The 27,274-nt window shown below is 41.8% G+C and overlaps 2 protein-coding genes across 6 annotated transcripts; both read left to right on the forward strand.

The window, feature by feature from the left end:
* The first annotated feature begins 372 nt into the window (after positions 1 to 372).
* On the forward strand, positions 373 to 20,233 carry LOC143621934 (auxin response factor 5-like). Of its 5 annotated transcripts, none has more exons than XM_077093210.1 (13): positions 373 to 452; positions 1,022 to 1,129; positions 1,590 to 1,702; positions 2,467 to 2,565; positions 2,664 to 2,720; positions 3,235 to 3,387; positions 3,510 to 3,594; positions 4,016 to 4,106; positions 4,402 to 4,566; positions 4,870 to 4,992; positions 5,452 to 6,670; positions 19,593 to 19,783; positions 20,048 to 20,233. In XM_077093210.1, exons 2-13 carry the CDS (start codon positions 1,027 to 1,029, stop codon positions 20,214 to 20,216), a joined length of 2,568 nt encoding a protein of 855 aa, XP_076949325.1. In that variant the 5' UTR covers positions 373 to 452; positions 1,022 to 1,026; the 3' UTR covers positions 20,217 to 20,233. The 5 variants fall into 5 exon arrangements, with proteins under 5 accessions (XP_076949325.1, XP_076949324.1, XP_076949323.1 ...); XM_077093209.1 differs by having other exon boundaries at positions 430 to 553; positions 1,010 to 1,129; XM_077093208.1 differs by having other exon boundaries at positions 434 to 553.
* Positions 20,234 to 21,261: 1,028 nt separating this feature from the next.
* Positions 21,262 to 26,591, forward strand: LOC143621936 (dolichyl-diphosphooligosaccharide--protein glycosyltransferase subunit STT3B). The gene is made up of 7 exons (XM_077093212.1): positions 21,262 to 21,555; positions 22,132 to 22,694; positions 23,547 to 24,077; positions 24,869 to 25,329; positions 25,426 to 25,548; positions 26,186 to 26,245; positions 26,416 to 26,591. The coding sequence occupies exons 1-7, from the start codon at positions 21,414 to 21,416 to the stop codon at positions 26,543 to 26,545; spliced, it is 2,010 nt and encodes a 669-aa protein (XP_076949327.1). The 5' UTR covers positions 21,262 to 21,413; the 3' UTR covers positions 26,546 to 26,591.
* Positions 26,592 to 27,274: the final 683 nt, after the last annotated feature.

The raw sequence follows: 27,274 nt of genomic DNA on the forward strand, positions 1-27,274 counted from the left end.
CTTTCCTTCATAATTTGGGCTGCTACCTCATTATTTTTATCTTTTCCCAAAACGTCTGGCCAGTCCAAATTTCAAAAGCTTTTGAGGAAAAAAAGGCTAAAATAGGGACTCTCTTTGTAAAAGGACTATTTTGGGAATTTTTTTCTATATTATAATTTATAACAAAAATACTCAACCAAATACCAAATTGACACGCCAATGAATCCAAAGTACATATAAAAATTTGTCTTTTGTACAAAACCAATGTATAAAACCAAACCAATTGTTTACTATTCTCTCTCTCGTCTTGATCTTGAATGTGTGAGTTCGTTTTCGTGTATCCATACTCTTTTCTTTTTTTCTCTGACCATTTACAGAATTTAAAAATCTAGTAAAAGAATCTTGAAATTAAATTTCAAAGCTGCTGCAGCTGCTAATGTAATCAATCAATCAGCCAAAGTGTGTGACAGCAGGTTAAAATTTTAGCATGCACTCTTGTTTCTGCTTTCTAGGTCTTCTGCTTTTGTTTTTTTGTGGAGTGAAGATCAGTATTATGACTACTTTCACAGAAAAGGTGATTGCTTTTTGATGATAATAATATATAATAGTAAATAGTAATAATAGTCACTCATATATTCAGCACTCCTCATGCTTTGATAGGCGTGCTTTGATGCAAAAAAACACACCCTTTTTCATTCTTTCTTTTTCCTTTTGCTTGATTACAAGTTAGCCCCACTTTGATTTTGCTGGTTTATGTTTCTTGGTTGTGTGTTTTTGAGGCATCATCTTCTGTCTCTTTTTGGATTGTATTTTAGATTCTCCTTCCTCTGTCTTTGCCCCTTAAATCAGGGCTTTAGACTTCATTTCTTTGTTTTCTTTTGCCCAAATTTTGAGCTTTTTGAGATGAAAAATGTTGAATAAAGATTTCAAGGTTGGATCTTTATGATGTTTTATGAGATGGGGGTGTGAGGGTTTGATGTGATTTGATGGTTTTGATGATGTGGAGGACCTTAATTTGTTGTTGTTAAAGTTGTTGATGTAGAAAGTATGACCACCATTGAAGAGAAGTTGAATTCAACAGGTGTGAACAGTGGGGCACATAGTTTACTTGAGGAAATGAAATTGTTAAAGGAAATGCAGGACCATTCTGGTAAGTTTTTTCTTCACTTTCAACCAAAAATATGGTTTTTTTCATAAAAAAGTTTATTTTTTTCCTTGTATTTTGCAAGATTTTGAAACTACCTCAAACCCTTGAGAATTTGCACTAATTTTTCTAGTTTGTTAAATCTTTTTAGCTTGTTTGTTTGTGGACTTTTGGAATATTTGTGGATTAATGGGAATTCTTGTGCTTTTCGTTGAAAAAATGATTTGTTAATGTATTTTTAGCTTGTTTTTTGTGGATTAATTTGAAATCTTGTGTTTTTATGTTTTAAAAAAAAGAACTTTTTTAAATCTTTTTAGCTTTATGTGTATGGATTAATTTCAATGCTTGTTTTTTTTATGTTAAAATAATGAACTTTTTTAAATATTTTTGGCTTGTTTGTTTGTGGGATTTTGGATTACTTGTAGAATAATGTGAGTTCTTGTGCTATTTTTGTTAAAAATTGCAGTGATAAAGAAGCCAATAAATTCTGAGCTATGGCATGCATGTGCTGGGCCATTAGTAACCCTACCACAGGTGGGAAGCCTAGTTTATTACTTCCCACAAGGACATAGTGAACAGGTTTGTTTTAATTAACTTCTTGTTATTGTTAGTGTAACTTCTAAAATTCTTGATAAATTTTTTTTTATTAAAAAGCCTTCATTTTTACTATTTTCTTGAACTGAAATCTTGTTTTGTATGCAATGTTATCTTTTCTTTAATGTTTGCTAGAATTAAAATCTTGGATATAAAAATGCAAATGACATGTGAACCCATATTAGTTTCACATCATGTCTCACATCCCTTCTAAGTTAGGCTAGGGGTATTGGTATAGTGTATAACATGTGAAATGTCATATATACCCTAAGAACTCTTTGTAATATCATATGTAGTTACTTTCCAAAAAAGTATATCAAATAGTCCATTCAAAACTCATAAGGTTTCATACTAACCCATTTTACCCTTTTCATACACACTATCATAATCTATATCCTTACCTAAAAGAAAGGTATTTATGCCAAAAATAAGAAGATGGTATTTTGTGTCAAAAAAAAAAAAGAAAGAAAAATGATGGGTATATTTGATATTATGCCTTTTTTAGTATATATGAAACTATCTTTATAATTTGGGTAAAAAGGGTAGGAATGAAGTAAACATAAAACAACCACACTTGTTTTTTTCTCTTTCCACATATTCAAACTAATAATTGCATGGAAGGTGGGTCCTTAGAAGTTGAGTGTGATGGAATCAAAATTTTTGACTAGATTATGTTCCATCATAACATTTTTTTCTTCATTAACAAAGTTTTAGTTATTTATTTTGCTAACAAAATTGTTATTTGCCAGGTTGCTGTTTCGACAAACAGAACCGCGACATCACAAGTTCCTAATTATCCAAATCTTCCTTCTCAACTGTTGTGCCAAGTTTTAAATACTACATTGCATGTATGTCCCCTTAGTTTGTGTGTACATTATATAAAGTTGTTAGGTTTTTATTTATGATATTCTTAGAATCATTTTGTTTATCTGTGTTGTTTATACAGGCAGATAAAGATACGGATGAGATCTACGCTCAAATGAGCCTTCGACCCGTGAACTCGGTGAGTTATGTAAATACATTCACTCAAGAGAACTTTGACATTTGAGTGTCAACTTAACCTCAAAATTTCAAGAAGTTTTATATAACCTTAAAATAGAAATCGAAAACACTTTTCAAAAATGCGTGATTGTTAAGGCATCATCATACTTGCCACATTTTGCAAATGTTGTGTTTGTTTTACACTTTTACATTGTTGGTATGCTTTTTCAACAGAAAGTCAACTACTATTGATAGGAAGTCAAACTTTGACTTTTGAATGTCAAACTGACTTCAAATTTTGAAGAAGGTTTAAATTAGAAACTCAATGCACTATGCAAGAAACACGTGATTGTTGAACACCATCTTACTTGGCGCTTTTCTTGCATAATGTAGTGTTTGGTTTACAATGTTGGTTTATTTCTTCACAAAAAGTCAACTACAATTGATTATAAAGTCAATTACACATTCTTCCAAAGTTTAGTCGTTAATCTTGAAAGATGGACTAAATGCCGCTTGTTTTAACTTGGAAAAATTAGGAAAAGGATGTTCTTCCAATACCCGACTTTGGGATGAAACCGAGTAGACATCCAAATGAATTCTTCTGCAAGACTTTGACCCCAAGTGATACGAGCACACATGGTGGCTTTTCAGTCCCTCGTAGAGCCGCAGAAAAACTCTTTCCGCAATTGGTAATATTTCATTTCTTACATTTCCATTTTCTTAATAATAAAATAATTTAAATCCTAATTTCAGGTTATGCATTATATGATATTAATTATTGATTTCCTGGTTAATTTTCTTTTGTGTTTAGGATTTTTCAATGCAACCTCCGACTCAAGAGCTTATTGTTCGTGATTTACATGATAACACATGGACATTCCGTCATATATACCGCGGTGAGCATTTAAATCTTTCTCTTTTGGATATGCTTTAGTTGGAAAGGTTGGTTAAATTTACAACAAGGGTATTCGTATTTTGGTCAATTTGCAACAAGTGTTTAATGGTCATTTACAACAAGTAAGGATATTTTAGTCAATTTACGATAAACTAATAAAAAAAATCTAACAGAGTTGCTGTTAGGGACGAAATGGGCTGTAAAATTTAAGTCATGGACGCTAATACGACAAAAACTTGGACTTTGTATTGAACCAGTTAAATGGCTAAACAAGACACAAATTGAACTCAACTCTAATTTTTTTTTATAAAGACTTATACTTTATCACCAAGTCTTTCCACATTTAGAGGAAAGTTTTGAATGAAAAATCTTTACTCCGGATATTCTTAGTTTTAATTTAAGTTTTTTGTATTCTAATGCAGGGCAGCCAAAACGAAACCTACTTACCACTGGTTGGAGCATGTTTGTTGGTGCCAAAAGGCTTAAAGCTGGTGATGCTGTTCTATTTATCAGGTATAACTCTTGTAATTTAACTCACATTTTTTAAATAGTAATCACATGCCCAAAATAAACGAGTAATCTTAGATTTAAACAAAAGGGCTATATTGTAATTATCACTAAACATCCGTATATAGAATTAGATGAAGTTTTAGTTGGGATGGAGGGAATGTGTCACCATATTGACAACCATGTAGTTATGCAATGACTTCAAGCAAACAACAAAAAGCACATGGCCATTGCCATGTCCACATGATGATATAGAGGGGTATTTTTGTCTTTATATCCTTTTATTTTGCTGAACTTGTAGGGATGAGAAGTCGCAATTATTATTGGGAGTACGACGAGCAAACCGTCAAAATATGTCATTGCCATCATCGGTTTTATCTGCTGATAGCATGCACATAGGAGTCCTTGCTGCTGCAGCTCATGCTGCTGCTAACCAAACCCCCTTTACAATATTCTACAACCCAAGGTTTGTCTTATATAGAGTTGACAAAATCAGTTGGTCAAACGGGCTGCGTAACGAGTCAAAACGGATTGGTTTAATATGATTACTAAAACTAAATGAGTACAATATAATGTACTTTAAAAAAATAAATAAATAAAGTGTCTATTGACCTGTTTCATTCTAGCTATGTTATTATTAATCTGACTCATTTGAGATAAAACATAACCAATTTGACCCGTTTATATATAACGGGTCGAAAGCCCCTCTAGTATAAACATGTATACTTAAAAACTACTTTGTTCTTTAGCCATTTTTAATTTCAATCAGGGCATGTCCTTCGGAGTTCGTCATTCCATTATCGAGGTATCGAAAAGCAGTATACGGGACACAACTTTCGGTAGGCATGAGATTTGGAATGATGTTTGAAACTGAAGAATCAGGAAAACGCAGGTATGTCTATCCAAATTTTTATTTTTAAGAATTTGATACACTGAAATACAAGCTCGAGCTCGACTCGTGAATAGTTTTTTCAAGCTTGAGAACAGCTCATTTACGCTTATATGCATTTTTAATTATTTTATACATTTAACATTTTAGATATAACATAATATATATTATTTAGTTATTTTTGTTTATATTTTGTATATTATAATAATTATTATATAAATATATATTAAATATATCAAATAAAAAATACATAAAAATATGCTCGGTTAGGCTCTCGAGCCAACTTAAGGTTAAAAACTGAAGCGCAGGCTCATTTACTAAACAAACTTATTTTTTGGCTTGAGCTCGTTTAAGCTCTGCATGATTCGAGCATTTAGTGAGCCGATCTGTAGTAGCTTACGAGCGGCTTGCTTCATTTACACCCACAAGTGGTGCTAACCGATCATCTTGCTGTTAATGCAGATACATGGGCACAATAGTCGGCATAAGTGACGTGGACCCGCTAAGATGGCCAGGTTCTAAGTGGCATAACCTCCAAGTCGAGTGGGACGAGCCCGGTTGTGGTGATAAGCAAAGTCGAGTGAGCCCTTGGGACATCGAGGCCCCTGAAAGCCTCTTCATATTCCCTTCTATCACTTCAAGCCTTAAACGACCGTTCAATTCTGCTTTTCTTGGAGCACAACCCGAATGGGACAATATGGCAAACCGCTCATTCATGCGGGCCCCGGATACCATAACTGGAAACCCTTTAAACCCTTCAATGCCAAGCATATGGTCAGAACAACTAATCAAGATGTTAATGAAACCTCAAAATACTAGCAACATTTCAACACCTGTTACACCTATTCAAGAAACTTTTCCCACCAATAAAATTCCGTTATTACAAGCGGAAACCCGTCCCCATTATCAACTCAGTCAACCCAACACTGCCGCTGCCACCGCCACCACCATTAACACGAACCCGACACCACAACCCAATCCAAATCTTTCTGGAAGTCAATCACCACAACAGTCAGAAACGGTCAAACCTGACTCGAAACCAGTCAACTCCACTCAGAATCTTGTACACGAGCTTCCGTTTCTTAACCAGTTGTCTCCGTTTGATTCAACCATACTCCATGGTCAACAATTTGACTCGCCTCAGATTGACTCTTCAACTTTTAACGGGTTGTTCCCATTCCCGGATACGAACGTACTGAACCCGTATCCATCTCTCGGGCCTGAAACATGGGACCCACAAGTGAACAACACTAACTCCAAATGTGTGTTTCAATCAAACCAATACGGGTTCAAAGACTTATCCGATGGGACCAACAACAATCAAGAAAGCGGAAACGTATACAACTGTCTAAATTATGAAGGTAGTAACGGTGGCAGCACTGTGGTTGACCCTTCGGTCTCGAGTACGGTTTTGGACGAGTTCTACAATTTAAAAGACATAGAGTTTCAAAACCCGTCTAGTTATTTAGTTAATAATAATTTCAGCTCGAGTCAAGATGTTCAGTCACAGATAACTTCAGCTAGCCTTGTTGATTCTCAAGCTTATTCTATGCAAGAATTACCCGATAACTCAGGCGGGGCGGCGTCTTCTAGTAATGGTGAGTTTGAGGACAGTGGACTTTTGAATAACAACTCGTGGCAACAAGTTGCTCCTCCACCCCGCGCACGAACGTATACCAAGGTTAACGCTCAAACTTTCTTATGAATTTTGATTAAAGATTTGTTTTTGCGTTACGGGTTTGGGTTTAAAATGTGTTTCTTTGGTTAATTGTGTGTACGAACGTATGCCAAAGTTAAAGCTCAAAACTTTTTTTACCTATTTACCTTTTAAAAGTAATTTTGTTATATGGGTTTGGGTTTAAAACGTGTTTCTTTTGGTTACTTGCGTGTATGAACACATACCGAGTGAAGAGGTATGTACCCGCCTCAACACCAATCAAGGCGGGTCAACCCACAAGATAAAGACATTATGAAGGCACAAAGCCAAAATCTAGGCGCATGGCGCATACAAAACATGCTCAGGCATCATATGCTCGCGCATCACACATGCACGCGGCGCATATCACATACTCTTGCACATCACATATGCTCGCGCGTCGCATATGCGCGCGGCGCACCATCGCGCGGCGCTTTATCACACGCTCGTGCATATCACACCTGCGCATGAAATATCTGCGCGTGAGAATAAAAAGAAGACTTCGCGCATCCTCAGGATGGGCGCATATCACACGTGCACATAATCAACCTCGTCCTTATCCAAATCAGGGTTAGGGCAACCTTGATTGTGCACGTCAGACAATCTTCTAGAAGGCATCTTTTTAAGGAGTAAGAATATGCTGATGTTGACAGCTGCCAAATGAAAGGTCGACAACTCAGCATGACACGTGGGCTACCACATAATTACAACCAACGAGAAAGCGCCAGGTGTCCCAGAGGACACATGGCGCAGTGCGGTTGGAGGAGGCCAACGAGGCTGAGCCCAACCAGTGGAAACCCTAGCACTATAAATACAGCATCAACTCCACTTTGATGAGACATTCATTGACACTCAATCATTGACAGTTACAAGCAGTGATATCACATTCAATCATATTGAATTATATTCACTCACAGTCAGTTACAGAAAAACACACAGTCACACAAATCAAGAGTATTCAGCGATCAGCAATACTCTTGAGATTCACTTACATACAACATTATTATCTTCTCCAAAAGATACTGATTCTCACGCCGGAGGGTTACCCCAAAGAGGACCCCTCTGTCCCTTTCTGAGGGGTAAGTAACGGCGCTGTTCTTTTTGTAGGTGGAAGAACTCGGATCCAGAAGAACCATCGGTGAAATAGTTTAATCACACCCGAGGAAAGTAGATCTGCTACCAGTGAGTAGATCCACGTTTCTTCATTGGCGCCATCCACTGTTACAAACGGCAATCAGATCTCATCCAGATCTAAAAAATTCAATCACCATGGTTTCTGGAGTTCGTAACGTTGATCAAGCTCTGGAGGATATTGAACGTGAGGGTGTTAACGACGGACAGCAGGTTCTGAGGGTTCCGCGTGATTCTACGCGTACCACCAGCAACCGTCCCTTCGTCACAACCCCTCACGGCCAGACTGAAACTCCTCCAGACGATCGCACGTTACAAAATATGGCCGGCGCGAAGCTGAAGGGACCAATGGGTCCAGAAGATGAAGCAGACGATCCGAATGAATGGCTCATAAATGAGCAGCGGCGTCTGATGGAAAAGTACACTGAAATGATCAAACAGAAGAAGCTAGCCGACCAAACACAAAGGCAAGCGATGGAGAAGCAGCCCACAAAAAGGCCGCGCGCGCCGGAAGAAGGGCATTCTGTTCACACTGCACACACAGAGTTCAGTGATGAAGAGGTGCATAGCATGAGAAAGACAAGGGATACTCATGCAGGAGGCTCGCAGCTCCGCGCGCCTGTGAACATGGCGCCAGGAGCCAGAGCAGATCCGGATCTGCACATGCCATACAGCCCACCGGTCAGAGGGCAAGTGGACGTAACCACACCCTACAGACCAGCCATCCTGGTAAAACACTCAAAGTTTACTGCGCGCATCGCGCAGGCTCCCATCCAGCACAAGACCAAGATGCCAAGTGGTCTGGGGAAATATGATGGCACGACAGATCCAGATGACTTTTTGCAAGGTTTCTATAACACGGGAAACTTAGAGAGCTGGACGATGCCAACATGGTGTCATATGTTTGCCCGCTGCCTCACAGGCGCAGCGCGAGTATGGTTCGAGAGCTTGCCGACAGGGCAAATTGATGGCTTCGAGGAACTATTAGAAAAGTTCCAGGCCCACTTCGTACAGCAGCGCAGGCACACGCGCGATCCTGATGACATCATGCACTGCATCCGCAGGAATGATGAAACGATTGAAGATTACATCACTCGTTTCAATCAGGAGTCCCTGGCAATCGGGGGCATAACTGAGCAGCTACTGCGCGTGGCCTTTATACAAGGCGCGCGCAGTGATCAGTTACGACGAGCTCTCGTAAGCAAAGATGGTATGCCCACCACGTGGGCCAAGTTAATGGAGGCATCGCGAGTTTTCGCGAGAAATGAGAAACAGATTGCCCAAGATAGGGCAAGAGAAAGAGCGCATCAGGCTGAATCACCGCGCAGCAAAGAGAAGAGGGCCAAACAGAACTCTGTATGGTCCAGGTTGCAGCCAACAAGTTTTTCTTCCGCGGAAAAACAAGCGCAACCAAACTCACCCCAGCCCCAAAAGGATGCTCGTAAACACGGGGAGGGTGACAAGAGGGAGGGCGGCAGAGATCCTAGCAGACCTCTGCCAAGAATATGGACTCCCCTCACTAAAACACCTTCACAGGTGTTAAGTACTGAGAATGTCCAATTCAAGCCTCCCAAGCAACTACACTACAAGGGGCCGCAAAACAGTGGTAAATATTGTGAATTTCACAGGTCCCCGGGCCACAACACCGACGCATGCCATCATTTAAAGGATGCGATCGAGAAGGATGTAAAGTCTGGCAGGCTGGCTCACTTGGTAAAAAACCAAAGAATAGAAGATGAGCAACCGGAGGGAGCCTCTGCCAGCAAGAAGTACAAAAGAATCTGTGTGGCTGAGGGGGGACGACAAGGGCAGACGTCAAGAAAGAGAAGCGCGCAAATTCACGGAGATTGGCGCGAGCAGCAAGTCATCTTCCCAAGAATCAGGGGAGGCCCTTCAATAAGCAGTCCTCTCGTCATTACCACACACATTGCTCATTACGAAGTGTCAAAGGTCCTGGTGGACACTGGAAGCGAATCTGACATTATGTATGAGCAGTGTTTCAGAAAGTTAGACCCGGCAGACCAAGCTCGGCTCGAAATTGTGAACGCACCAATCTGTGGTGTCTCAAATGAAATCATACATCCCCTAGGCCAGATTCAGTTTGAACTAACTATGGGGGATGATGAGCACAAGCGAGCCGAAGTGGTCAACTTCTTGGTCTTGCCCACCACGTCATGCCACAATATGATCCTGGGTAGGGGAACAATTGCCCAATTTAATGCTGTACCATCGCCAGCGCACGGCGCATTGGGGATCCCTACACCAACAGGCGTAGCATTTGTTTACCGCGATCATTTGTGCGCAGTGACAACCACGCCGCGGGAAGGGAGAATGAAACTTCCAACGGCGGACAATGCGCCAGAGAAGTGGATTTTAAACCCAAAATTCCCCGACCAAACGGTCACAATTGGCGCTACCATTTCAGACGACACCAGATTGAGAGTGAAAAGGTTGCTCACAAAATACATGACGGTCTTCGCGTGGCAACACTCCGATATGACTGGGGTCCCGCGAGACTTGGCGCAACACTCTCTTAACACGTTCAAGTCGGTGGAGCCAATTGCTCAGAAGAAGAGAATCATGGGGGATGAAAAGGCGAAGGCCATGAATGAGCAAGTTGAGGACTTGTTGCGCGCAAACATTATCCGCCCGATCCGATACCAGACGTGGGTAGCCAATCCTGTGATGGTAAAGAAAAGCAACGGGTCATGGAGGATGTGTATTGACTTCAAGGACCTCAACAAAGCATGTCCGAAAGACTGTTACCCACTACCAAACATCGACGCAAAGGTGGACTCCGTGGCGCCATTCAAGCTCAAATGTTTCCTGGATGCCTACAAAGGCTATCACCAGATTCAAATGGCACCACAGGATGAAGACAAGACGGCCTTCAGAACCGACAAGGGTGTTTTTTGTTACACAAAAATGCCCTTTGGTTTAAAGAATGCGGGCGCCACCTATCAGAGACTTATGGATTCTGTTTTCAATGAACAAATCGGAAGGAATCTAGAAGTCTACGTTGATGATTTGGTGATAAAGAGCAGGGAGGAGAGACAAATGCTCAACGACATCGAGGAAACTCTTCAGCGCCTAACGGAAGTTAACATGAAGCTCAACCCGAGCAAATGTACTTTCGGCGCGGAAGAGGGGAAATTTCTTGGTGTAATGGTCACTAAGGATGGTTTCAAGGTGAATCCTGAGAAGGTGGAAGCCATCCTTGACATGCCTTCACCAGCCACCATGAAAGAGGTTCAGAAGCTGAATGGTAGATTGGTGTCAATCAACAGGTTCCTAGCGAACCACGCCAGCAAATCTACTCCATTCGTTAACACCTTGAGGAATTGTTTGAAGAAGAGCCAATTCAAGTGGACGCCTGAGGCTGAGCAAGCTTTTAATGAGATAAAAGAATGTCTCATAAAGCTGCCCGCGCTCACAGCTCCACTTCCTGGCGAAACCCTTACATTGTACTTGTCAGCTGGAGATCGCGCCATTGGCGCAGTATTATTGGTGGATCGCAAGGGGATCCAAACGCCAATATACTATGTGAGTCGAGTCCTCACAGACCCTGAGACGCGCTATTCCATCATGGAAAAGTTAGTTTTGTCGCTAACACACGCGTCGCGCAAGCTCCATAGATACTTCAATGGTCATCCTATTGAAGTACTGACTGGTTACAACATCCAGCAAGTCTTGCGACGTCCCGCGCTCTCCGGAAGGCTGACAAAGTGGGCGCTGGAATTAGGTGAACACACGATCACTTATAAGCCCCGTCCAGCAATAAAGGGTCAAGTTTTGGCGGATTTCATCACGGAAATCCCAGAGGGACAGATTGAAGAAGCTCAGCGCGAGGTAGACCCTCCGCGAGCAAATGATGAAGAAGATGTTTGGAGGCTATTCACTGATGGAGCCTCCAACAGCGAAGGGTCTGGCGCAGGTCTCAAACTGGTAGACCCTGATAATCATGAATATACTTATGCTATCAGGTTGGACTTCAAGAGTACCAACAATGAGGCTGAGTATGAAGCCCTGCTGGCTGGTCTGCGCATCGCGCGCAAGTTTGGGGTTAAAAGACTAGAGGCGCATGTTGATTCTTACTTGGTAGCTGCTCAGGTCAACGGCCTATATGACGCCAAGGAGAACACAATGCCTCTGTATCTAGAGCAGGCAAAAAAGCTCGTTGAGCAGTTTGACTTCTTCAGAATCATACACATCTCGCGAAGCGAAAACAAGTCCGCAGACGCGTTGAGTAAAATGGCATCAACTAATTTTGATCACTTTGGCAAAGATGTCAGGGTGGAAATAATGAGCAGCCCGTCAGTGCAAACGCAATCGGTCCTGGTAATTCATACAACTCCTTCATCCTGGATAACTCCAATAATGGAATTCCTGAAAGAGGGGAAGTTACCGGATGATCGCGCACAGGCGAGAAAGATAAGACACAAGGCGCAGAACTATGAACTGCTTGATGGTACAGTGTACCGGCGCTCTTATCTTGGACCGCTCATGAAATGCCTGGATGCGGAAGAAGCAAGCTATGTGATTAGGGAGATTCATGAGGGAATCTGTGGAATTCACGCTGGTCCGCGCATGGTGGTTGCCAAGGCGATGAGCTCAGGCTACTATTGGCCAGGCATGTACTTGGATGCGCTAAAAGAAATCCAAAAATGCAAGGCATGTCAGAGCTACGCGCCAAACACCATGCGTCCAAAAAACAACTTGATTCCAGTCACCTCAGCATGGCCTTTTCACAAATGGGCCATTGATATTGTGGGGCCCCTGCCGCAAGCGCAAGGGCGAGTGAAATTTTTGGTAGTGGCGATAGACTATTTCACAAAATGGGTTGAAGCTAAGCCACTAGCAAAAATCACAGCTGAGGCGATGAAGCAATTTATCTGGAGCCACATCATTTGCCGTTTTGGCCTTCCTATGGAAATTGTGAGCGACAATGGCAAACAATTCACTGACAGGAAGATGTCAAGCTGGCTCAAAGAATTGCACATCAACCAAATCTTCACGTCCGTTTACCATCCTCAAGGGAATGGCCAAGTGGAGCGCGCGAATCAAAGTTTACTAAATGGGCTGAAGAAAAGATTGGAGGGAGAATCCCATTCTTGGGTCGAAGAGTTACCTAATGTCTTGTGGGCGCACAGGACATTAAGCAAAACTAGCAATGGCGAATCCCCGTTCAGCCTAACCTATGGGACAGAGGCTATGATCCCAGCGGAAATTGGATGCCCATCCCATAGGGTACTCATGATGAGCAAAACTGATAACGACCGCGAAAGAAGATTAGATCTTAACTTGCTTGAAGGGCGCAGAGAAGCGGCTATCATTAATGAAGCCAGATACAAGAAAAAGCTGGAAAAATATTATAATCAGCGCGTTAAAGAGTGCCACTTCAAGAAAAATGATTTTGTCCTTCGAAACAATGAAGCTAGTCGCGCAATACCCCCAGGAAAAATGTCCCCCAATTGGGAGGGACCTTATCAAATTTCAGAAGACCTGGGGAAAGGCGCGTATGCTTTAAAAGATTTGAACGGAAAAAAGATACCGCGCGCGTGGAACGCGGCACAGCTTAGAAAATGCTTCATGTAAAAAGTTCAAATTTGTAATCAAGGCTTTTAAGCCATCATTAATGATGATTCGCGCTATCTTTCAATATTTGTCGCGCTATCTTTCAATATTGGTTCTATTACCTTTGCATACATGTTTCACACTTCCTTTATTAAATTGGAACAATATGACAACATTATATTGACATCAAGACAAAATAAAGCGAAGTAAAACATACATGCGCGAGCCTTAGCTCAAACGCGTTAACGAGTCTTAACTCTAAAACGTCAGGGCCTTAGCCCAAAATTACGAGCCTTAGCTCAAGCACGTTAATGAGTCTTAACTCTAAAATCGTCAGGGCCTTAGCCCAAAACAAAGAGCCTTAGCTCAAAACACTCACATACATCCATCTTACACCCCGCGCAGCCTGATCATAAAAATCCTTAAACAAAACTAAGGCAAAGTACATGCCATATCATGTTAAGGTCTCAGGTCGAGGCCGCGCGCGGAACCATAGTGGATATCTGAGTAACACAAGCTGACATGTAATGGCTAAACTCATACTTCCATACCGCGTGACACCAGCGCGTGAAAAAGAAATAACGAAAAATTAGCGCGCATGTCAGCATGAGCAAGATACTGCGAGAGCCACAAACAAAATAGAACTGAGGTTAAGTGAATAATTTCCTTACAACCTTGTTCTTATTTTAACGTTCAAGCATATCTTATATCTATACAACCAAACATGAAGAGATGAATGGAAATGCGCAAGATACGAAAAGGAGATAACAAGTTTCATTTCATTGGATCGAAATCTACAAGTATGATGAGTTACAAACTACAAGTATAAAAGATAAATATACAAAATTTGATGAAGGGCTTCTCAAGTCTCCACGTCGACGTCAGCCGCTTCATCATCCTCATCATCTCGCGCAGCATCTGGCGCGGTCTGCTCTTCATCTCCGAACTGACCATAGTCAAGTTCTTCCTCCTCATTGGAGTCTTCGATCACAACGGTGTCACGAGCAGATTCTTTCGCCGCGCCAGAGCCGCTGGCAGGGGCAACATCCCCCGCGCCACCATCATCGCCACCAGCCCTCTCGCAATCATCAAGCAACTTCTTTAGTGCGCCGAGGTCGGGCTGGTCAGCAAGCGCAGTTATCTGTAAATCATTAGAAAAGTAATGAGTACAAACACTTAGAAAGGTTAGTAAAGTAAAACTCATTAAGATCAAGGTACCTGCATAAGGATGGGGATGGGAGTATTCATATACTTTTCCCCCACCGCGGCCATGTCCGCGCAGGCCGCATCGAACTTGTAAGGGTACTCGGATGGGTTCTTCCTCAGCATGCCATACTCATACCCATCCGTAAACCCTTCAGCTCGGCCCACCAAACGCGCGGCGGCATTACAGTCCATCACAAGGGCTTGAAACTCGGCGGAATATTTCATCGCCAAAGCGCAGCGAGCCATGCCCTGTGACACCAGCCATTGGCGATCCTGCGCGAGGCCAGCAACAGACGTCTCGAGGGCAGGAACCTGAGAGTTTAATAACTCAACAGTCTCCTTAGCCTTTTTTAGTTCCTCCTTGTCAGACGCTGCTGCCGCCAAAATTTTTTCTTTCTCCGCCTGCGCAGCACCAAGTGCTTCCTGGCTGGACGCCGCCGTGGCCAAGGCCTCATCTCTATCGGCCTGCGCGGCCGCCAAATCCCTTTTCAGGCGCGCAACCTCGCTCTCCAATGATGATTTCTCAGTAATACTCTTGATGATAGCTTGGTCACGCGCCTCGGCCTGCTGTTCCAAGACACGCACTCTGCGCGCGTACTTGGCAACTTCGGCCTCCGCCAATTGCTGCTTCTCCCGCGCAGCCTGGAGCTCATGCCCGCGCTTGATGTATGCGGTGTTGGCACTTGCTCGATTTTCACTGAGCTCCGCCTGGAGTTTCTCAGCTCGCGCACGAGCATCAGACAGGTTCCAGGCGGCCACCTTAGCCTCTCGCTGGGCTTCCACAAGAGCGTCGCGTACTTTAATATAATCACGACGCAGCTCTTGGGAAGCAGCGAAAAAAGCCGACCCAGCGAAAACATGTTCGTTCAGCAAGTCCGCGCGAGTGCGCTCCTCTTGATACCTCCTTTCAGTAGGAGGCACGGCATGAGCCCAGAAGTCCTCGCATACGCCCATGGATTGAAAGGAACTTTCTTCATTAATATTCCATCTCGGGCGGTAAACGTGGTCACCTTCCTGCAAAAATGTAAGAAAAGTCCTAAGTCATAAAACATACTTATAGGGAGATACGCGCAGCGGACCAACAAATCAATACATACCTGCGGGGATGAAGCAGGAATGTCTGCGCCAGCCCCACCAGAGGTCTGCGCTGCAAACACTTGCGGCATCGCAGGGCTGGCGCGATCTCCTAAGGAGTCTTCACCTTGAACCCCCTCGTCCTCCTCGTCTTCTTCAACAGGCCTCTTCTGCTGCGACCTGGAAGGCTCCAAACCAGCCTCGCGGGGAGGGCTACGTGCAGGAGGAGGCGAAGGAGGTCTAGACGCCGCCAGTTCGGCGCGCAACACCGTCTCCTGCTCCTTGGTAATCCCAATAAGGGGAGACTCAGCACTAGCAGGAGCAGGACCAGAACCAGCGGCGCCGGCAGCCGCGCCAGGAGTATCATCAGCAACTGTTGTACCAGCTACAACTCCTATGAACAAATAAACAAGGAATGGTTTATGACTAAGTCCAAAAGGAAAAATTCAGAAAACAAATGTGCAACACTTACCTTGGCGCAACTCTGTTCGCGCGTCGAACATCGCCATAAAATTCATTCTACCCTTTTCAGAGGGTAGAACAGGGGACTTCGATGGAGTCCCCGGCGCAGCCGTAGCACCTTGTGGCGCCTGCGGCTGATCTGTTACCGTCGCCGGCTCTGCAAACATTCAAATAACCAACGGTTTAACAATTACTCAATCAGACGAAGATAGGCAAATTATACCTGTTGCAGGCGCGGCGCGGCTTATCTCTTCAGCAGCGCGAACGGAGGAGGCGACGGCACCATACCTCAAGTGGACAGGAGGTCTGCCCACTCTCACAGGCAGAGAACTTAAAGAAACCTTTGTGGTTTCCTTAGGTCTCTTCGTTTGAGCATGGGGATGAGCGACAGGGGTGTCCTCTTTCTTCTGTTTCTTACTGGCCCCTGCGCCAGATTTCCCCTTAGCTTTGCGCTTTAGTAGAGGTGCCTCCTCTTCCTCCTCCTCCTCCTCTTCCGCGAGCTCTAGCTCGTAGTTTTCAAGCGCATCTACAAAAACAAGCGACAGAACTGTTAATAAGCTTGGGTCTTCTAAAGGAATGAACAAGAGTGCGAAGGCTTACCAGGCGCGTCACCGTCAAAGTCAAAATCCAGATCCACTGGGATGAACATGTCATCGAAGCGATCCGGGAAACCAACCTCCCCAATGCCAAGTTCGACGGAGCCGCCCTCCACATGTTCATCATAAGCGGCAAGGATGTAATCCTTGGTGACTGCGCAAAGACGAGTTAAATGATATCAGCAAAAGAAGGATGTTGGCGCAATATAAAAAAAAAAAAAAAAAAAAAAAAAAAAAAAAAAAAAAAAAAAAACTTACACAACCCGTCGACTTGGATAACGGGCTCAAGCGCGCTGTCGGCCCAGAGCCTGCTCATGCCGACCCCAACCAGCGCCTCCTCGCAAATTTTCTTCGCGGGGGATGGTTCGGCGGTCAGTTTCTTAACCCATGCGCCAGTTGGGTTCTTGAGGACATCCTCATCCGCAGGCGCAGAAGTGATAGAGCGCATGGTCATACGGATGGGGATCACACCGGCCTTAATGTAAAAAAACCTCTCTGACCAGTCATGAAGGCTCTTGAATGAAACAGTGGAGCACTTCACCTTCTGACTGCGAGGAATAAAAGATATCCAATTGTCTTGGATCTTGGCCTTATAAAAATATTGAAAGCGCCGAGGAGTGGGTTCCTCGCGCTGGGATTTGCACATGAACTCAAAGTGAGTCACGCGCACGAGTCCAAACGGATGGACTTGGGATATGTGAATCCCATAGAACTTCAACAGTGCACCCACAAACCTTGTCATCGGGAGACGAAGGTTGCAGTGGCTGAAAAAGTGGCTATATAGGGATATATAGCCGGCAGGCGGGTTCGCCGCCGTTTGCCCGGACCTAGGCAACATGCAGCCAAACAGGGTGGGAAACCCCTGAGAGGTGATGAGGTTGTCGAGATCCGCCTGCTTCAATTTGCAGGGGATTTCATTCCACCTTTTGGTCGCCTTGGTCCTCCCTACTTCCTCCGATGTGGTTTCAACAACCTTCTTCCCCTTTCCTTTTTGCTTCAATGTCGACATCACCACAGACTTCACACGGCGTCTTCGAGAGGCAACGGAGGTGATTGAAGGGCTAGACGAGTATGAACTATCAGACATACAACTGTAATAGCCGATAATCGAGGATTCGAATCGATGTAAACACTCAAGTCAGAATGTGAAAGCAGGAATTCGAATTTGAATAACAATAAAGATGAGGATAAAAATTACCTAAGGGCCTGCTTTTATAGGACCAGGAGAGAGAAAAGTGGCAGCTGATCGGATTCCACGCGCCCCCACTCGCAGAGGCAACCCAACGAAGGCGCGACACGTGTCCCTAACAGCTGTGTGAGGTGACAAACCGACCTGCCACGGAACAGACACGCGCCCCCACTCGCAGGTACTAACCAATGCGAGCGCGACACGTGTTCAAGACAGCTGTGAGGGGACGTGAAAGGCAACTGTAGCACCTCGAGCACACGAAACCTCTGACACGTTTACGGCGCACGTCACCACCAACCAACCACGTGTTTGGACCTTTGGTTTTCAACAAAGTGGATAGAACTTCGCGCGATGACGGAAACAACCAGGAAAACGACAAAATCCCCTATAAAAGGACAATTCAGTGAGTCTAATATCTATCTTACCACGCTCGCGCGAGATAAGACACACATTAGACTGGGGGGGCTTGAAGAGGTATGTACCCGCCTCAACACCAATCAAGGCGGGTCAACCCACAAGATAAAGACATTATGAAGGCACAAAGCCAAAATCTAGGCGCATGGCGCATACAAAACATGCTCAGGCATCATATGCTCGCGCATCACACATGCACGCGGCGCATATCACATACTCTTGCACATCACATATGCTCGCGCGTCGCATATGCGCGCGGCGCACCATCGCGCGGCGCTTTATCACACGCTCGTGCATATCACACCTGCGCATGAAATATCTGCGCGTGAGAATAAAAAGAAGACTTCGCGCATCCTCAGGATGGGCGCATATCACACGTGCACATAATCAACCTCGTCCTTATCCAAATCAGGGTTAGGGCAACCTTGATTGTGCACGTCAGACAATCTTCTAGAAGGCATCTTTTTAAGGAGTAAGAATATGCTGATGTTGACAGCTGCCAAATGAAAGGTCGACAACTCAGCATGACACGTGGGCTACCACATAATTACAACCAACGAGAAAGCGCCAGGTGTCCCAGAGGACACATGGCGCAGTGCGGTTGGAGGAGGCCAACGAGGCTGAGCCCAACCAGTGGAAACCCTAGCACTATAAATACAGCATCAACTCCACTTTGATGAGACATTCATTGACACTCAATCATTGACAGTTACAAGCAGTGATATCACATTCAATCATATTGAATTATATTCACTCACAGTCAGTTACAGAAAAACACACAGTCACACAAATCAAGAGTATTCAGCGATCAGCAATACTCTTGAGATTCACTTACATACAACATTATTATCTTCTCCAAAAGATACTGATTCTCACGCCGGAGGGTTACCCCAAAGAGGACCCCTCTGTCCCTTTCTGAGGGGTAAGTAACGGCGCTGTTCTTTTTGTAGGTGGAAGAACTCGGATCCAGAAGAACCATCGGTGAAATAGTTTAATCACACCCGAGGAAAGTAGATCTGCTACCAGTGAGTAGATCCACGTTTCTTCACCGAGTTCAAAGATCATAACTTTCTTATGACTTTGTATTAAAGATGAGTTTTTGGTATATGGGTTTGGAATTAAAACGTGTTTCTTTGGGTTACTTGGCGTGTACGAACGATTATTATGAATTTGTATTAAGATGAGTTTTGCTATGTGACTTTTTTATGAATTTGTATTAAGATGAGTTTTGCTAAAATGTCTTTCTTGGGTATGCTTGCAGATTCAAAAGGCGGGGTCGGTTGGGAGGTCTATCGATGTGTCAGGTTTCAAGAATTATGATGAACTTCGTAGTGAAATTGAAAAGATGTTCGGGCTCGAGGGGTTGCTTAATGATTCAAGAGGATCGGGTTGGAAGTTGGTGTATGTAGATTTCGAGAAGGATGTTCTTCTTGTTGGAGATGATCCATGGGAGTAAGTTCTGTTACTCTTTGGTAAAATATATGAAGCTGATAAATTTCTGAATAATTAGCACATCATGCTCCTTTTCATGCTGAAATTTTAATATGATTATAAAACTATACCATCAAAACAAAAATAAAACTTTGTTCATAAATCAGTTTAGAATTCGCTAAGCGTTTGAATACCCTTTTGGGTGACTCTGACCCCTTTATTTTTTAAATTTGACTTGTTAGAGATAAAGCAATATAATTCTAAGTTTGTGCTGTTAAAATGCAGAGAGTTTGTAGGATGCGTACTGTGCATCAGGATTTTATCGCCTTCCGAGGTTCAACAGATGGGTGAAGAGGGAATGCAGCTTCTGAACAGCAATGCAGCATTACAGGCTGGGATGAACGGTGGCCCGGCATCAGACAAAGGAGCCCGCGCTTGGGTTGGCCCCACATGAAGTGAACAGGTCTTGACCGTCATGGACTGGTTGGATCCAGTGACCTGATCTGATGATAAGTAGCAAGATGATTCTTGGTATGGTATTATGTTATATTAGTGAGGAGACAACCCATTATTGTAGCTTTATTAATTAAGATGTAATGAAGAATTGTCTGTTGTATTAATCATTTAATCATAGTCTCTTATCACTTATCAGTAATTAGAAAGAACCGCATCAATAGATACAAAGACAGAAAGGACAATCGTACATAACAGCCATAAAGAAAGGGAACCCACAAGTTCACACCTAAATATACCAAGATAACGTCCACTATATAAGTGCAACTGTAATTGCAACCATGTGACACATCAATACCTGTGTATTACTATGTCCAAAAAATCTTTCCTTCACAATCCTTTCATCATTTGTTTCCGCATCTAGAAGCCGATCATGATCCATATCCGTATGGGTTAAGATTCACTTCAACATAAATCAAATATGAATGGTTATGAAAGTTAGACCCATAAACATTTGATACATTCGGCTCTCTTGCCCCGAAGCTATTACGTTTCTGAAAAGAGTTTAGCGGGTCGTGCATAGTAGCTTATTACTTTGTTTTCAGTAGGATTAATTTTACCATTCAAAACGGGGGGATGGCGCAGCTTGATACTCGCTTACCCGTCTCTTTGTTATAATTGTATCCTTAAAATCAAGAAATATGAAAGTTTGATGTGTAACAAAAGACTAAAGTTTACAAAAGAGATCATCTTAACATCTTCTCACATTGAGTCATATACCATACCACTTTGGCACTTTGATAAATAGAAAGAATAATATTACTCTTTAATACAAAAGCATTGACTCAAAAAGTCAAACATACTATTTGTTTCGTTGGTTAGTTAGTAGGTGAGAGTGTTTGTAGATCACACCTTCCGTATTGAACCCATCATCATCATCATCATCATCATCATCATCTTCATAGATCCAATCCAATCCAATCCAATCACCACCATGGCCGTCAAGCTAGACGCCGCCAAGAAGCCCTCACACTCGCCGGCGTCCACTCACTCCATCTCCAAGTCCGATCTATTCTCACTCAAAACCCTAAAGCTCAAAACCAAGCAACAAGAGCTCTTGATCCGAGTCACTGTCCTCTGTCTGGTATACATTCTAGCCTTCGTCACTCGCCTCTTCAGTGTTCTTCGTTACGAGAGCATGATCCACGAGTTCGACCCGTATTTCAATTACCGGACGACTTTGTATTTGACGGAAAAGGGGTTTTACGAGTTCTGGAACTGGTTTGACTCCGAGAGTTGGTACCCACTCGGCCGGATCATCGGTGGAACCCTCTATCCAGGTTAGGTTTTTTTTATTTACCATTTTACCCTTGATGTGTTTATCGTTTAGTTTGTGTCATAGGATTGGCATGCGGGTTTCGGGTTACCGGAATGGGTCAGGGTCCAAACTGGTCGATTAAAAAAGGATTTTTTTGTTCGGGTCAAAATGGGTCTGGGTTAGGGTCGGAATGGGTCAAGGTTGAAACGGGTCAATTAAAAAAGGGATTTTTTTTGGTTCGGGTCAAATTGGGGGTGGATTAGAATGGGTTCAGATTGGAACGAGCCCGGGTTGGAAAGGGCTCATATTGGCACGGGTCTGGGTCAGAATGGATTCGGGCTGGAATGGATTCAGATTGGAACGGGTTAAGGTCGGAATGGGTCAGGGCCGAAACGGGTCAATTAAAAATGGGTTTTTTTGGTTCAGGTCAAAGCGGGTCTGGGTTGGAACGGGCTGTGGTTGGAACGGTCCCAGTTGGATTGAAATAATTGCACAAAAATTATAAAAGGAGATAAACTTAGTTTTGTTAATAATGTTTATATATTAAGGTTTATATTCATCAGTTAGTTAATTCAATGAAATCTTTCCCATATTACAGGTCTCATGGTAACAGCCGCTTTAATTTACTGGACTCTTAAGTTCCTCCGGTTTGCAGTTCATATTCGTGAAGTTTGTGTGTTAACTGCTCCGTTTTTTGCTTCGAATACTACGATTGTCGCGTATTTCTTCGGGAAAGAGCTGTGGGATTCCGGTGCAGGTCTTGTGGCAGCAGCGTTGATTGCAATTTGTCCTGGATATATTTCTAGGTCCGTGGCTGGATCTTATGATAATGAAGGTGTTGCGATTTTCGCGTTGCTGCTTACTTTTTATTTGTTTGTTAAGGCGGTGAATACCGGTTCTCTTGCGTGGGCTCTTGCTTCCGCGTTTGGGTACTTTTATATGGTGTCTGCTTGGGGTGGTTATGTGTTTATTATTAACTTGATTCCGTTGTATGTGTTGGTGTTGTTGGTTACCGGGAGGTATTCGATGAGGTTGTATGTGGCTTATAATTGTATGTATATAGTGGGAATGTTGCTTGCCATGCAGATTCGGTTTGTAGGGTTTCAACATGTGCAGTCAGGAGAACATATGGCTGCAATGGGAGTGTTTTTCTTGATTCAGGTATGGATTTGGGGTATCAAGAGTGTTGCTTTATTAAAAAGTGTTTGTTTCACATGAACCTTTTTTGATAAAGACAAGAATAGTTTGCTATTTCTGTAAAGGTTTTCGTAGTATGCTTTTTGGTTACATTGTGGTGATATAAAAAGGAATTAAATTCCCTAAAAAATAAGTAACGTGTTTCAACTTTTCTAATAATTGGAAGTTAGGTGATGCTAGGACGTGTGATATTAAAGTCAGGTCTGTAAACGAACTAATGTTCAGTGACCCGCTCTGCGGGAAGTTCGTTTATTTAATAAATGAGCGTATGTGACGTGTGCTCATGTTCGTTCATTTAATTAAATGAACAAAAAAAGTTTGTCCGTGTTTGTTCGTTTATTACATAAACGAGCTTCCCGCCAAATTTAAATGAATGAACGTAAACAATTGAATGCTTGATTTTTGATAGGCCTAGTCATTTCACATAAACAGATTTAAATGAATGAACATAAAAAGACGTTCACAAACATAAATGAATGAACGAGGATTCGTTTATAGGCCTAGCTATTTTGACATAAAGTCATAAACGGATATAAATGAGTGAACGGAAACGAACGTTCACGTGCAGAAAAAAATGAGACATGTGTTCATGTTCGTTTGTTTATTTAATAGACGAACTTTCTGCCAAATGGTTCATTGAATGCTTGCTTCTGTTATTTCACATAATAAATATAAATGAGTGAACGTTTAGGAACATAAATGAACGAATGCGACATGTGTTCATGTTTGTATGTATATCAAATAACCAAATTTCTAGTTGAACGCATGGCTCGTTTACATGTCTAGTTACAGTAACATTTTTTGTTATGTTGGCAGGTATTTTACTTCTTGATTTGGATCAAACACATGTTAAACGATACAAAACTGTTTCAAGCACTTTTAAGGATCAGTGTGACATCAGCAATAACCGTGGGTGCAATTGCACTGGGGTTAGGCACAGCTTCTGGTTACATCTCACCATGGACGGGCCGGTTTTACTCTTTACTGGACCCTACATACGCTAAAGATCATATACCAATTATAGCTTCAGTTTCTGAGCATCAACCAACCGCATGGTCATCTTTCATGTTTGACTTCCATATCCTGCTTTTCCTGTTTCCAGCTGGTTTATACTTCTGCTTCAAACGGTTGTCAGATGCCACTATTTTTATTGTGATGTATGGACTCACAAGTATGTATTTTGCGGGTGTGATGGTTCGGTTGATTCTTGTTGCAACGCCTGCGGTCTGTCTTATTAGTGCGATTGCAGTATCAGCTACAATAAAGAACTTGACTCAGTGTATTAGGGGAAAGACCGGTCAAACTGTGTCAGCTAAGGGAACAAGTGGCACAAAGGGATCATCTAAGGTGAGAATCCTGTTTGTCTTTTGGTGGTGTCTTTAGAAGTTTTGAAGTTGCTAAATTGGGGATATGACATGCCTCAGGTTTATATAGGGCTATAGCCCTGTAAACAAACGATGCGACACCAACTGAGCATGTTCGTGTTTGCTTGTTTAACTTCAACCAAACGATCGAACATGAACGATTAAAGGGACATGGCTTTTTTATTTGTGTTTGTTCGTTAAGAAAATGAATGTGTCTGTGTTCGTTCTTTTAGAAAATGAACGTGTCTGTGTTTGTTTATGTTTCTTTGTTAATATCATAAACGAGAACGGCTCACGAACGAAAATAACTTAACATAGATTAAAGAACATAACTGAACTAAAACCAATTAAAAGTAGCCGCGAACAACAATACCGTGGGCCTAAAAGTGAATAAAATATATTGTGATGGATCTAAAAATTTAAGTAGTATATTAACAAACATAAACGAACGTAAAGAAATGAACATAAATGAATGAACGTAAACGAATTTAAATGAACGAACTTAAAACGAATGCTTGCGAACATGTATCAACAAACATTACACTTTTTCATGTCTGTTTGTTCAACTAAATGAACGGAAAGTTTTATTTATGTATGTATGTTTGTTTATTGAATAAACGAGCTTCCCGCCAAACGGTTCACTGAATGTTTGGTTCGTTTATGGGCCTAGGTTTATAAAGTAATCAACTGGAAATACTGTTCTAGTTTAATGCATTTATGGCAACAAGTTTTGAGTTTTTGTTTTTTGGTAATATATTTAATTATTTATTGCAGCAACAAGTGGCAGCTGATCAATCTATACCGTACCTTAAAAATGGCGCTACTGTATTACTTTTCGGTGCATTTTACTTACTAAGCAGATACGCAATCCATTGCACATGGGTGACATCAGAGGCATACTCATCCCCATCAATCGTGTTAGCTGCACGTGGGGCCCACGGTCAGAGAGTTATATTTGACGACTACCGTGAAGCATACTTTTGGCTTAGACAAAATACTCCCTCAGATGCTAAAATAATGTCTTGGTGGGATTACGGTTATCAAATTACAGCCATGGGGAACAGGACAGTTATTGTGGACAATAACACGTGGAATAATACCCATATTGCTACAGTTGGAAGGGCAATGTCGTCTTATGAAGATGAAGCGTATGAGATAATGAGATCGCTTGATGTGGATTATGTGTTGGTTGTTTTCGGTGGTGTTACCGGTTACTCTTCTGATGATATTAACAAGTATGTTGTCTTTTTTAAACGTGCTTATTGAGAAAATATCTTAACTATATAAATCATGGTACTGTTATTACAAATTATAATGATGTATGTATTTAGGTTTTTGTGGATGGTGAGAATTGGTGGTGGAGTTTTCCCTGTGATCAAGGAACCTGATTATCTTGTTAACGGTGAATATCGTGTCGATAAAGGAGCGGCTCCCAAAATGTTAAATTGTCTAATGTAAGTTTCTGGCTTTATTATCTTATTTTTTTGTTTAATTTGGTTGAGTTAGAATTGCTATCAAAGTATAGATCTATTTCAATTTTTTGTTAAATTACTAAAAGGCCTGTTCTAGCTTAATGAAGCATGTTTTTACAGAGAAGATATTCGAATTTAGCTCTTGTGATTAACATTTGCTATATTGCTTATAATTTAATTTTCTATCAATGGTTCGTATTTTAATAACTTTTGCTTCTTGCATACGAATGTCTATATTATATACACAAAAAAAACCATTAAACGAATTTGTTCATATGTTTTTTTATAACTTGTAAAAGTTTACCTATAATACATGTGTAGGTAGTATCCCGACACATGATGCGTTCTTGTGTTCAGGTTCTAAATAAATGAATTTTGTATATGTATTTTTTTAGAATGTTAAAAGTGATGAATAAACATTGCATTTTAACCATTTTCTTGTATTTTAAGTTTTTTCAAAATTGAAAAAATGAAATGATTTGTTATATCTTTTATGTTCTTGCAAAAAAAAAATTTTGTCTTCTGCGTGTATTAATATATAATGCGTGTGTGTGTGTGTGTGTGTGTGTGTTAACTGAACAAGAATTGTTTTCATTCTTTTGAATTAAACTGATTGTAGGTACAAGCTATGCTATTATCGATTTGGGGAGCTGACAACAGAGTACGGAAAACCTCCAGGGTGAGTGTCTTAACTTTGTTACATTGATTATGGAAGAAGTTTTGGCCTGTAGAATATAAAAGACAATCCATTCATAAGTAAACGGATTAAAGTTGTCACATCCATTTTGGAACAGTCGTTCGGTTGAAATGAATATGATTTTCTTATAATTTGTAAAATGACATTGACAGGTATGATAGAGCAAGGGGAGTCGAAATAGGGAATAAAGACGTGAAACTTGAATACTTGGAAGAAGCATTCACAACCTCAAACTGGATAGTTAGGATTTACAAAGTGAAACCACCCACCAACAGATGGTAGGTAATTTAAGGAATCAGCCTTCAGTGTGTGTTTTTGTTTACCGGATCTTTATTTATAGGAAGAATTGGACTGCTTTTTGACTGAGAGAATGTTGTCACATATTTTATTGTGATCGTGAAAGTTTAGTAGATTGTGTACTTCTCTTTTTACTCTTTCTGATATGGTAAGCTGGATGTCCGGTCTGGGTTGGGCCGACCCGTTTACACGTTTCATCATTTTTTTTATTTTTTATTTTTTTGTGAATAGTTGGTGGCTTTTGCCTAAAGGTAAAATCTAGCTCAAAATTCTTTTCTAGATACTACCTTAAAACAAATTCTATAGCGTGACAAGGCCTGGCCTGACCTGATGTGCTTCTATTTAAACATCTTTTACTCATGATAGCATTGAATCTTGTTTAGCGACCCAGTCTCTCCTCTGCTTAAGTAACTGCTCATATTACAGCCAAAAACGGTTAACAACCCCCTCTTTCCTCTGCTCGACTGTCTCCTTCAGACGAGCTTAAAACACCCCAAAAAAGTGCGTTTGGATGCTCTAATGCTATAAAAAAAACTAAGACACTTTGATATCTTACATGCAAAAAATAATCTCTGTCCTATCTTTGGAGTATCAAATCTCTAAACTTGTCAAATATACACAAGAAGTCACAAACAAGTTCCCTAAAACTGATTTTGGTGTATTAATGGCTCTAAAATTACGTTCGATGCATGTACTTGTTACAAGTGATGCAAT

The sequence above is a fragment of the Bidens hawaiensis genome, unplaced genomic scaffold (assembly GCF_021521415.1).
Source record: "Bidens hawaiensis isolate Kalapana, Puna unplaced genomic scaffold, B.hawaiensis_p1.1 tig00002977_1, whole genome shotgun sequence".
Taxonomy (NCBI): Eukaryota; Viridiplantae; Streptophyta; class Magnoliopsida; order Asterales; family Asteraceae; genus Bidens; species Bidens hawaiensis.

Coding starts and splice junctions, on each gene's coding strand:
- LOC143621934 (XM_077093210.1), top strand. CDS start 1,027: ATGACCACCATTGAAGAGAAGTTGAATTCAACAGGTGTGAACAGTGGG. Junction 2,566..2,663: donor TTTTAAATACTACATTGCAT/GTATGTCCCCTT, acceptor TTGTTTATACAG/GCAGATAAAGATACGGATGA. Junction 3,388..3,509: donor AAAAACTCTTTCCGCAATTG/GTAATATTTCAT, acceptor TTTTGTGTTTAG/GATTTTTCAATGCAACCTCC.
- LOC143621936 (XM_077093212.1), top strand. CDS start 21,414: ATGATCCACGAGTTCGACCCGTATTTCAATTACCGGACGACTTTGTAT. Junction 24,078..24,868: donor GCACAAAGGGATCATCTAAG/GTGAGAATCCTG, acceptor TATTTATTGCAG/CAACAAGTGGCAGCTGATCA. Junction 26,246..26,415: donor GAGTACGGAAAACCTCCAGG/GTGAGTGTCTTA, acceptor TGACATTGACAG/GTATGATAGAGCAAGGGGAG.